This window comes from Monopterus albus, unplaced genomic scaffold, assembly GCF_001952655.1.
Source record: "Monopterus albus unplaced genomic scaffold, M_albus_1.0 scaffold70.1, whole genome shotgun sequence".
Lineage (NCBI taxonomy): Eukaryota > Metazoa > Chordata > Actinopteri > Synbranchiformes > Synbranchidae > Monopterus > Monopterus albus.
Genome location: NW_018127950.1, coordinates 2,185,029 through 2,197,935, shown reverse-complemented (window position 1 = coordinate 2,197,935; position 12,907 = coordinate 2,185,029). Strand labels below are relative to the sequence as shown.

The 12,907-nt window shown below is 41.4% G+C and overlaps 1 protein-coding gene across 1 annotated transcript in view; it reads left to right on the top strand.

Annotated features, from left to right (window-relative positions):
* cacnb1 (calcium channel, voltage-dependent, beta 1 subunit) overlaps positions 1-12,907 on the top strand; it is a 40,646-nt gene that overhangs the window by 16,141 nt on the left and 11,598 nt on the right. Inside the window, exons 3-10 of the mRNA XM_020605452.1 lie at positions 5,952-6,071; positions 6,242-6,364; positions 7,045-7,181; positions 7,558-7,625; positions 9,755-9,783; positions 11,757-11,837; positions 12,021-12,079; positions 12,168-12,277. Of these exons, the coding sequence (XP_020461108.1) occupies positions 5,952-6,071; positions 6,242-6,364; positions 7,045-7,181; positions 7,558-7,625; positions 9,755-9,783; positions 11,757-11,837; positions 12,021-12,079; positions 12,168-12,277 (727 nt within the window). The remainder of the gene's footprint in view (positions 1-5,951; positions 6,072-6,241; positions 6,365-7,044; positions 7,182-7,557; positions 7,626-9,754; positions 9,784-11,756; positions 11,838-12,020; positions 12,080-12,167; positions 12,278-12,907) is intronic.

The following is a 12,907-nucleotide window of genomic DNA, read 5'->3' as shown; positions in this document are numbered from 1 at the left end:
TGTTTGTTGGCTGGTCCTCGCTCCAGACTCAAAACAAAAGGTGAATGTGGCTCCTAAATCCTGGAACTCTCTCCCAATGGACTTAGGATCTGTGGAGACTGTGGACGTTTTTAAAAAGCAACTCAAGGCCCATCTTTTTAAAATGGCGTTTGAGTAGTGATCTCACCGTGTTGTCATTTTTATGATGATAGTGCTATCTTATAAGATGTGTAGTTGTATTTTATTTATTTTTTTACTTTTGTGTGAAGTGCTTTGTGACTATTCATCTAGAAAGGTGCAATATCAGCAGACTTTAATTGCTTACTTTACTGTTCATTATTGATTAACGTGCTGATTATTTTCTTGAAGAAGTGTCCATCCGTCTTGAAGCTGCTTGTCTGGCCAACAGTACAAAACCCCGACAGATGCCGTTTACAAGCATAAAAAAAAAAAACCAACAAAGACTTACATTTAAGAAGCAGAGGCCACAATTCTTTTGGCAATTTAAGTTTTTGTTCATTGATTAAAATGACTTTACATGTAATTTTGCGTATGTTAGCAATACTGCTGGGTGTTGCACCTTAATACCTACTGACCAAAACATGCCCATAGAAATAAGTTTATATCAAACATATAGCCTACATCAAACATCAAGTGTTAAAAGTTGATACTGACACCTCTTGTTCTACAATATAACTTCTTTTAATTTTATTTTTCTTCGTACAGTTCCCTGTGTTAAGGTAGCAGTAAGTAGCTGATGCATTGAGAAAACTGATGTATTTGTTAAATGAAAACATGTTTAGTAAAAAAAAAAAAGGTGTTTATATTCTTCCAATAATGTTATTGTGCAGGAAAGTATCTGTAAACTCAGGTATTGTATTGGCTATTATGTTGATACCCAGTTCTAATTGAAACTATATAAATAAATCCTCCTTTGAATATATTTGGAGTCACTTAAACCAAATAGCATTGCTGGATAGTATTTAAACTTGTTGGGATATGAAATAATTAATACATTTGATTCCCTTGTTTGCTTGTCTTTGAAAATGGTAATTTCTGATGAGTTCAGTTCATGACTAATCTTTCTAGTCATCTCTACACACCACTCACTCCATCCAGCTGGTTGCCATGACGCTGCTGTGACAGAGGAAAGCAATATGGTCATTTACAGCCACCGGCCTTGAGCTACAGACAGGAAATCTGTCCTTTGTTTGTGCATCTGCCTGTCCTGTGAGATGTACGGTGGTTCCCTTTACCTCTCCACTTTTATTCCAGTTCTTCTTTTTCCCTTACCTGTCATCGTTGAGCTCATCTCACTCTGGATGTGATGTGAATAGACTCTGGAGCTAAGGCTCGGCTGCTAATGCATTCAGGTTGGCTCTCAGCTGTCTGAGATGAGATGTTGTGTTTGTCTACTCTAAAATGTTTGATGACTGAGGCTAGAGGAGACTCAGACATAAAGCAACCGGGAAATAGGATATTTAATGTTCTCACTTTTTTCTGCTTTAGTTTTTTTTTATTCAGAGCTGATAAGTATGAAGATATTACACCTGTTTAATTACCAGGGCAGGGGTTAGCCCCATGTATTAGCTTCCAGGCGGTAATCACACTGTGAGGTCTGAGAACACCAACTGCAATGTTTTACATTGTTTATGGCTTTGACCTCTTCCCTGCTGTCATAAGTAAAACAATGTTGATTGCTTCTTGTGTTTTAAAGGGACAATAAGCCTAAATGTAGTACAGTATTAATGCTGAATCAGTACATTCATAATCTGTAATAAGCTTTATGCAGATTCCAAAACCTCAGTTTTTCTTGAAACCATTTACAAAGGTGCCAGTGGATAAGGAGGAATAACGCTAACTCGTTTGCTTGCTGCAGGGTGATTCCTTTCAGCCGTCATTATTCAGAGCACTTGTCTCTCACCATCTCCCCCTCGCTCCTTATTCCATTACCCCCCTCTGCCTTTCATTTATTCAATATCAATACTAAAGAGGTAAAAATTCATCACTGTGGCAGCCGCTGTGCAGGAAATGGGGGAGAAACACAGTTGGATAATAACAGAGCTTCACCTCGTGCACGTCTCTTGTGTTTTACCCTTTCTTTGCTGTCTGTGGTCTGTGCAGTTTGGATTTGACCAACTCGATGTATAAAAGTTCAGCTCATAGTCTTAGTGCATGGATATTTCCCTTAAAACAAATCCCCCAAAGGCCCTGATGGCTTATTTGATGTGGCTATTGCCATGTTATTCTCCAGCCTATTGACCAGATTGTGGCCTCACAGCTGTAAGTCATACTTTGAACACTGATCACCTGCTGAGAAGCTTTTATGCAATTTCCCCACCAATGATGTCCCTTCAGGGCATTTTATTTACTATTGATTCCTGTATCTTCTTTCTATTTCCTTCCTGATGCAGCCCTCACTGGTGGCCTGTAATAAGCTGCAGAGATGGTTACTATGACACTGCTAGGGTCTCTAGTCTGGCACTGCCAATGGGAAAGCAGCTCCACCATCAGGTGACCTGTAGCTATTTTGAACTGGAGCTGTATGTGAAATGAAGCAAGCAGCTAAATTAGAGACACAACCCATTGACATGAGAGGAGGAGGAGGAGGAGAGTGTTTGAAATGACAAGGTGGAGGAAATTTGTTCATTTGCTTGCTCAGTTTATGAAAATGTTCTGAAAGGTTTCAGGGCGGAAAGTGTGCAGAGAGGTTATTGATCAGTTGCTATTTTGTCTCTCCCTTCATCCACCTTCACCTTTTTTTGTACTCTATTAAATGTCTGTGCTTATAGTCTGTCTAATTTCTCAGTCTGTTCTTTCCCCTCGGTTGTGTGTGACGTGAATCAACTGTATAAGTGACTCAGAGTCACAAGTGCTTGGCCATAAACATACAGTATACAGACACACACAGAGACGCACACAGAGTCATCGCCTATCCCTCCCACTCTCTCTCACACTACATTTTGCTGCATCACCAACCTGTTGTAGCGAATGGGTGTTTTCAGATGTCAGATCTGCTTTTTTCCGCTACAAACACTCCCATGGGTTCCCCATCAAGGTTTGTTAACCTTCACTGCCTCTGTGCTCTATGTTGGGATGCACCTGTATGATTTAGATGATGACTCAGAGCCGGTAAGTGGGGGCGGCTGTTGCTGTCCTCATTAGCTGCTGCATGCCACTCACAGTATCATTCATCCCACTTGAGTGGGAAGCAGGAGCACCGCTGCGAGTGTTTGCATTTGAGTAAACGAAACAAGAAGCGGGGATGGTTTGTGAATGTCCAAGGATGTGAGGAGGAGCAAGGCATTGCCTTGGCAACAGGGAGCGTCTGCGTTTGGCTCGCTGTTGCCAAGTCACAGAGCGCCTCAGTACGACAGGTGGCTGAGCTAGAATCAACATTTGTGTTTGCCCTTTCATTTCAAATCATACAGAGACACATGGGTGGTAATCAAAGGGGTAGAAGGGTATTAATCACACATAAAGGTATGCACTGTTCAAACACTGACACACCAGATGCTTCACTCTTCCACACAACTAGCTGTGTTTCTCTGGAAATATTTAGAACTTAAAATCAACCTGAGAGTTTGTTTGCTTTAAACCGTTGCTCTCCACCGTTCTTGATACAGGTTTGTATCTGAAAAATATCAAGGACTTTTCATTTGTTTTTATTTTTTAATTTGCAGTTAAAATACAAACAGGAAACATGGAGAGAAAGATGGGTGTGTCCTGCAGCAAAGGTCCTCAGCCATAATCAAACCATATGTTTTATATAATTAATAGGACACTGGGACAACTTAGGATTTCTTCAACATATGAAATAGTGACAGAAAACAATTCAAATGGCATCCAGTTGGCAGCACAAAAATAATAAAATACTGCATCACATGTGCTGTGGCATTCTCCAAGACTTGTGTAAAACCTGTGGAGGACACAGACAACCAAAATTTCATTAAATCCTTAACAAATACTAACATAAAAAATAGTTCCAACTAGGCAGCACTCAGAGTGCAAACCTCTGCCCAGGAGCAGCTCAATTTCCCCATAATGCCAAAAAAGCAATATTCCCATGATAGTTTGAGCCTCATAATATGATCACTTGACCATGGAAATCTACTAGTGGTATTTGGAATGATGCTGATATCATTATTAGTCTTAAAGTTATTCAAGAAAAACAATAGACATGGTGACGGACATTTACTAGTTGGTTTAGGGATAAAACAGGGACTTGAGTGACTGGACTGGGGCAAAGCAGTGAAGATGTCACATTTCTAAGTTTGTGTTCTGCTGGTTCAACAGCTGTTTGATAAGGTGCTCATATAGTCTCTGTTACTGGCTGATTGTTACAGTATGGAGTGATCCTCCATGTCCTCTGCGCTCATTTGTGTGTGTGTGTGTGTGTGTGTGTGGTCTTGTCTTTTTTATACTTGTGTGGCCTGAAATCCATGAGTTGCTATCTTCACAGGGTCCGGAAGTCACCTGTGGGGACCAGAGACTGGTCCCCACAATGTAATTTGCAGAATTTTACAAAAGCAATGTAAACCATTCTTTAGTATAGCAATTGTGTGATTTAAGAATGTTAACTCTGTTATATTCTTTTTTTAGTATAGTGTGTGTGTGTGTGTGTGTGTGTGTGTGTGTGTGTGTGTGTGTGTGTGTGTGTGTGTGCGCAGAAGTTAATCATTTATTGCTTGCAAACCAATGATGGTAAGATGATGTCATGTGGTAGGACTGGATAAGTCTGACTTATCTTAGTCTTACTACTCCATTCAAGCATGTATTAGGTATAAGCAAATTGATATTGGATTGTGTGTAAAATGTGTTGTTATATCAACTGTTTTATATGCTTGAAAGAATAAATAAATCAGATCAAATTAAATCAATGGGGTGTAAGGTTAGAGCGAGTGTCAGCTTTGGTTAAGTGTTAGGGTAAGGGTTAAGTGTTAGGCAAGTAGCGGTTCTGGTTAAGGTTAGAGTAAGTCTCCTGGAAATGAATGTAAGTCTATGTAGGGACCCGTTAAGTGGCAAAAACAAGGATGTGTATCAGAAATTGGACTGTTTTTGGCATCTGTTCTGAAAGGTACTGATATTTCAAACAATCCATAGCCCTAGTTCAGAGATATTTGTTGTGGTCACTGAGTGTGTTGTCTGACTATGCATGTGCTTACTTTATTTCATCATGATTACATATGGTGTATGTCATCTTTGTGCATTCTCACTTCTATTTTAAAAGCCCACACCTAGTGACTCACTTCTTCTGCCTGGCACATTCAGCTGTCCGCATTCTTCTCAGCACCTCCTACAAAGTGCCAGGCAGCCTGTCAGCTAAAAAAAAAAAAAAAGCCAGCAAGAAGAGAACAAGTGGGATTGTTATATAAATTGGACACTCAAACTCTTAAGTTCAGGCTGCCTCCGTCACTGCACTGCTCTGCTGAACAGCACAGTGGGTTGGAGCCTTAGGCTCACAGGAGGTTTGCATTGTGGTATGGGTGTCTGGATGAGGGTCAGCAGGAGAGAGTCAAGTTACTGTGCATGAGTGGAGGAAACTGTACCCACTTCATGAGAAATTTATACCCCCACTAACATTATAAACAGTACTCTGGCCATTTTTCTCTCTGACTTGTTCTGTTTCTACATGACACACCCACACATCGAATCTGTTGTACCTGTGCAAAAAGATTTAATACCTCTGCCTCGCTAAAGCTGCGGAGGAAATGTTAACTTGTTTTTACGAAGCCGCTTCACCTCAAATTACACAGAGTCAGCCTCCATGCAGTATAAAGTCCGAGGCCTTTTTGCATTTATGTAGATTACACTTCTGGAGACGTGCACGGCATTGTAACCACAAATAAATTGCAAAGGTAGAGCCATAACCCTTCTTCTTCAAATGAAACAAGACACAAAGGAGAAGGAATAACTGCACTTTTGTTTTTGCTTCCCTACTCATCCGTATGTAAACTCATTCTGCATTTCAGGGCTCTGCAGACTCTTACACCAGCCGGCCGTCTGACTCAGATGTGTCCCTGGAAGAGGATCCTGAGGCTCTGAGGAAGGAGGCTGACAGACAGGCTCTCGCCACACTCGAAAAAGCAAAGGTCAGAGATCAACTCTTGCATAATCTTCACATCAGTGTCTAGTGTTTTGTCCCTGGTAAACCTGTTCTTCAGGGTCAAGTGGACCCTATGAGGGTTAGCATCGTCAACCTGATGTTTTTGGCAAGTTTCCATCTACTTACTAATGGCTGTCTTCTCCATCACTGCTTCAGACCAAGCCAGTGGCGTTTGCTGTGCGCACAAATGTTGGTTACAACCCGGGCCCCAGTGATGACGTTCCTGTGCAGGGCATGGCCATATCCTTTGAAGCCAAAGACTTCTTGCACATTAAAGAGGTTTGAATTTCCCAGAAACTCAAGTACTGTAAAATAGAGGTACAAGATTAGTCTTTTTTTGGACTGTACAGCATTTTATTTCACATAGTAAAAGACCAAATCAACACATACAGTACCTTTGATTTATGAGTGTGTATGCCCCTTCAAATAGTTGGCAGTGATAATGGGTGGAACGCTAGTGAATGATCATGTTCTGCTGCAACTCACTGTACTATTCTTCTATATTATCCAGGAGCTGCAGAGAGAATTTGGTGATCAAAACTTGGAAGAAAAAGACTGTAAATGAATAAATGCAGCACTCAAATATTCTCAATAGTCTCTACTAGTTATGGTCACTTAGTGTCCATCATTGTATTTCTTGAGGTAAAAATGTCAGGCGTACAAAAATGAACTTTCAAGAAAGTGTGCCTGGATACAGAATAATGCTCAACTGACAAGCTTCGGTAGTCCAAAAAAATATAGTAACTCTTTTATAATGTAACAGTGTAAGGAATTACAGTATACTTTAAAGCCTTAATGAAATAAAGTCAAAAAGCCCTAAATGACATAAAATGCACTAATCAGCAACTGGAAAATACCATTTTTGGATGTGGCCATTTTTGGGGGTGCTGGTTGTCTTGTAAATGGTATGTGCAGCAAAATGCTGGGTGTTGATACCTGGCTGTCTGTTCTGTATACAGAAGTACAACAATGACTGGTGGATCGGGCGTCTGGTGAAGGAGGGCTGTGAGGTGGGCTTCATTCCCAGTCCAGTCAAACTGGAAAACACCCGTCTGCTGCAGGAGCAGAGGATGAGACAGAACCGACTCAGCTCCAGGTAACCTATGAAAAAACCTTCTGCGGCTACAGCATCAGCAGCACAAACAACAACCCCACTTTGGAAAACGGGTGAAACTTGAGTCGCACTTCACCCGACAATGTATACCCTCCTGCGTTGAGTCACTGTTTTCCTATGGGACTACAATTTGTATATGTAGGTCAATACCACAATAATCAGGGTGATTGGATTTTAATGTACAGTTGTGTGTTTAGGGCATAGAATACTCTGTAGGTAAAATTAGCTACACAGCAAAAACTGGTGGTAAATATTGGTAAATGTGGGACACAGTGAGCACCATGTATTCAGTATTATGAAGCTACCATTTTATGTATCTTTCACCAAGTGGTAATTTGTGCTTTTTTTCCCATTACAGTAAATCTGGAGGAAGCTCCAGTCTGGATGTTGCCACAGGAACTCGCAGGCCCACCCCGCCTGGCACAGGTGAGGCCACAGGGTCTCCCCACCATGTGGCAAAATAGTGACTGTGTGTTTGTGTAGGCGCCTGTGCAATCCTGACACAGCGAGCGAGCGAGAACGACATGAGACGGATGCTTGATATTTAGATGAAGATTTTAATTGGCTGGTTACTCGGGCATGATGATTAATCATGGTGCGTCTCAGTGGGTTGCTGTGTGAAGTGAGAGAGGTCTTAGGAGGTCTGTCATTAGCACACAGGACGGGCCTGAAATAGAGCCGAGAATGGACTGCACTCATTAAACTTGATAAGTATGAATGGCTTTTGTGTGCATCGCCTGGACAACGCAGAACGACTGCTCAATATCCAGAGACGGCAAGAGAGAAGGAAGTGCAAATGTGGAAAAATAAACAACTCTGATTGACTTGTTTTGCTACTTAAGTAGAGTCACTGAACTGAATTTAATACCTGTATAAGAGAAGCACCTACTGTCTTACACACCTTGTACATCCAGAGTAACCACTATTCACTTTTTGGGAGAGAGTTAATACCACCCTCATATCTGTCTGGCAGAAATGAAGCTAGCTTTGCACAAAAACTAGGAATGGGGGGAACAGCTACCATGGGTCTTTCTAGCCAACAGTAACAAAATCTGCCTAACAACACCTCTGAAGCTCACAACATAACATACTCAGTCTGTCTTTGTTTAATCTGCAGAAAATCCTAAATGTAAAAACAACAATTTGCCCATTTTACCGGGCTTTTTGTGCTTGAGCTTTTCTTGGCTGTGACAGCTGGATTCTCCAGTTGTTGCCTAGCAGCTGTTCAGAGCCCAGAAATAGCCTGGTAGATAAGCCCCATCAATTTTACTTTTTGTTTTCATACAGAGAACTACTTGTTGATTATTGAGCTTTATGGGTGATTCTAGATTAGCTATTTCCCCCTGTTCCTAGGCTTTGTGCATGCAAGTAAGCCTCAGCCTAAACGGTGAGGGATCCTCTCAAAACAAGACACCTGACAGCCCTGTCCACCTTTCCCAGTGATAACCCCGACCCACAGCCTCACTCTCAACTTGATTCCTTCTTTCCTATCTCCTAACTTCTTCCAGTTGTCTCTGCAGCTGCTCCTCCACCCAGTTCTTTCACATCTGCACTTCGAGTTTTGTTGCTTTCCTGTCACACACTGAACTCATCTTCTCCTCTGTTGTTCATATGATTATACCCCACATCTGTGCCTTGCTTCGTGCTAATGTGACATATTCTTTTTTGAATCACTTGTCACTGTTATTTACAGTTTAGATCATACTGTCACCTTTTTTCACTCTGTGTGTGCCATGTCTTGTAATTTCCTCCATTCCTTTCTGGATGCATCTCACATTCTTCTTTCTATTTACTCTTCCTCTTCTTTTATGTTTTCTGCTCTCATCCTGTTACTTCGCCTTGTCTTGCTCTCTCCTCTCTCTCTTCCTTCTCTATTCCCCTCTTGTCCCTCTCTCTGCACCATCCGCCGTCTCCCCTCATCAGCTCACGTGGACACATCCACAGTGTCCTTTGACGTTGACCCCCTCGACCTGGATGCTGAGGAGCCCCCTGAGTCCCAGGGTGACCCTCGCTCCTCCAAGGGCATGCCAGGCAGCGTAACATCCCCTCAGGCCAACACCCACCGACTGCCTTTCTTTAAGAAGGTAACATTAAGGGCCCAGGACACCTGACTTACCCGCCTCCTCCCTCCTGCATTTGTTTCTCTGCTCCTCCAAGATGTGGTCAGCTCTAATTTCTCCTTTCCCTCTATATCTCTCACTAACTCACAACTGAGCCATCCCTGCTGCTGCTGTGGCCCTCATATCTAACACTGGCCCCTCAGGCTCCGCTCACAATGGTTGCACTGAGGTTTGTTTGGGTGTTTGTTTCTGTGCTTGTTACCTGGGAGAGGCGTTGAACTAACTGATAGACTCTGAAATGGCTGCTGCTGCATATCCGTCTTACCTTTTTTAAAATGCAGCCAGAGCAGCGGCAGTCAATATAAACTGTTATAAGCAGTACACAGCTCCTCTCCCAATCCCTCCTGCAATCCTAACCTGTCAATAACTAAATGTGCTCTTGTGTTTTTGTGCTTTTTTTGTCTCTTCTGGCTTTTGTGTGGAATGATGCTGTAGGTGGCCCAGCTAAACAGAAACAGAAGTCGGTGAGTGTGGTTTGTTCTCAAGACTAACCTTTAACATTTTAACACCGTCTCCTCATCCTCTCTCTTCTCTTACACTGTCCTTACTCTGCTATTTTGTGGTGCTAGGAAATCGGCCTGTAAAATATTTTATATGACCTTTCCTTTCTTCCTAGGACATGTTAAGCAAAACATATTCACAGGATCAATTGTAAATTGTGGTGACACCTTGTGTCACAGCTGTCAGTGTGCACATGCAGGTGCAGATCCATCCCAGACCCTGTTAGCCAGATTATAACAGTAATACATCCCGACATGTTTTCATTTCCATATATGATGGCTGATGTGAGTGGCAGGGGCCCGTAATCAGCGGTTTTTATGCTTTTCAGCACAATTTGATTTGCATGTTAAGGCTTAAGATGGCAGAGCAAACCTAGTCATGTTAGGAGAAAGAGATACGGATACCATTTACACTCCAGCAGCCAACACAGCAATTTACAAATTACACTCTGCTCATTCCACTGAGACAGAGGTTTTTTTTTTTAGTATTTACCTGGAACAAAGTCCTACAATGTTAAAAAAAGTATCTTAGATTGATGACAGGAAGTGCAGTGTCTGGCATTCAATGCAAAATGGGAACTATGAACCACAATATCTGAACTGTAGTATTATATAAGAATACAGTTGTACGGTGGGGCAATAAACAGCTCAGCTCTATGTTATGTACACCATCCTCCCTGTTACTCGCCACACTACATTGTACATGTTATTCTAAACCAACGAGAACTTTTGTTATGCTCAGTGCCTCAGCTCTGCCCCTTTAGAGACAAGAGCCATTGGGAAACTTTTAAAATTTGTATTTTTAGCTTTGCTGAATGCAAACGAGATGTAATGAGCTTCCACTGCTCTGTTTTATGTAATGTAATATAGTGGAGCGTGGCACTCCAGCATTATCATCTGCCTGAAGAGCTGCACAGTGCACACAGAGGAGGGGGCGTGCTCGGAATACAGAGCTAAAAAGAAACAGCATCCAGTTTTACTGTCAGAGGATATAGGACATGTGACTGTGTTCACCCCATTCTCACAGAAAAACAGGTTGTTTCTAAACAGAACAGATGCTTATAAATGAATCATTTCTTTTTATGATTCATAGTGTACAAATAAGCCTAAAGTTCATGCATGCATTGTTTGTATGTGGGTGTTTTGTATAAGTATCCGTGTGTCGATTATGCATTTCTCCATTTTCTGTATAAATGGCTTTAGGAAAGCCGCTACAGTGCAGTAAGTATAGGGCTCTTTTTTGTTTTTCAGAAATCCAGAAATCTGTGCGTATTTAGATTATTAAAAACAACTAAAAGTAGGATGAAGAAAATGAATCCCAGTGAAAATATAAACATACCATTAGAGGGCAAACACTCAGATATGCTTCAGTAAGTCTGTGCAATGAGGACTTTGGAAAACAATGTATTTATTTGAGATTTCCAACTGAAATGGATCCATTTGCAATTCATGTGTTTTTTAAATAAAGTGTTGAAGCACAGGTGTATTTTTAAAGCTGCAGTAATTCAGTTAACTGGTTGTAATAACTTGACAGTTCCCCACCAGAGCAGATGTATAACAAAGAGAGAAAAGTGTGATGTGTGACATGTGTTAGAGCAGCAGCACTGTCACGAGAGCTCTCCTGACACCCTGGTTCTTGTTTAATTATGAACACTTTAATTATGTGAGACTGCTGTGAAATAGAAGTGAGTGCTTTCAGTGAGAAATGTATCCCTGCCTCCACAACATTTATAGGCAGTCAATAAAAACGAATGGACCTGAGCATCCATCAATCTGACTGCTGATGGAGGTGAAGGAGAACAGGGAGGACAGGGCTCTTGAATTAATGTTGTGACTGTGGAGCTGTGTGAGGTTTCTGGACCTGTGTGAGTGTACATTCAAATATGGCATGACAGCGGGACTAACTGCAATGTCGGTGCTGTCCTTTCCTGGCTCAGATGGAGCACGTACCTCCCTATGACGTGGTCCCCTCCATGAGACCTATCATCTTAGTCGGACCGTCACTCAAAGGATATGAGGTAAGGAGACAAAACATGCTGTTATATACCGTCTGTGCAGGGGCTACAGATGAAATTTAGCTCTGCAGCTAATTCAAGGGCAGTCAGTAGCTGTCAACTGTCCCTGTCAAACAAATTATTAAATATGAAATAAATAATTCCACTTCCATTGTATGTTGCCTTATTGTGGCTGTTTTCCTGTAGGTGACAGACATGATGCAGAAAGCACTCTTTGACTTTCTGAAACACAAGTTTGAGGGCAGGTAAGGATGAAGTTTCATAGACATTACGTTTGCTCTGGTTTACAGTAAAAGGTTTCTGCTTATTAACGCAGCTGGATCACTGTTTCAGGATATCCATCACACGGGTGACAGCGGACATCTCCCTGGCCAAACGTTCAGTCCTCAATAACCCCAGCAAACACACCATCATTGAGCGCTCTAGTACCCGCTCCAGCCTGGGTGAGGCAACATGTTTTGGTTCTCTACAAACCAGAAACTGCCAATAACTGTACTGTTAAGAAAAACTGACAACAAATAGGATCGTATTTATAATATGGAGAGATATTACAGCAAGGGAGATGAGACAAACATTCTGTCCATCACATCACGTTGCTGAACATTCATTTAACTATGTTTCACTATATGTGTTTCACATTTGTATTGCTTTGAGTTTGATTTGAAAAGCTCTGTAGATAGAAAGATAGATATGGTTTTATTTTGGTAGATATGGTTTTCATTTCATTAAGCAGTGTATTTAATGAGGACTATTTTCATCTGCGGATTAATACACATTTGCTGCACTAGTGTGTCTGGCAACAGGGTTATGACTATAATATTGGTTCAAAATAATCTACATGTATATTCATAGTAATAAACTAAAACAACCTTGATGGTTTGTATGTAGTTTTTGGCTTTTACTTCATAGACGATTTTTATTAATGAGGTTGACTCATTGTAGGTATTGATTTTTGACAATAAGACAAATACAGAGTAAAACCAGACTTTTTCTTGAGTGTCTTAGATTAATGATATTAGTGATCATCTACCAGTATTTGTGGTTTATGAGGGCCAGTATAGAAAAGAGAGGCC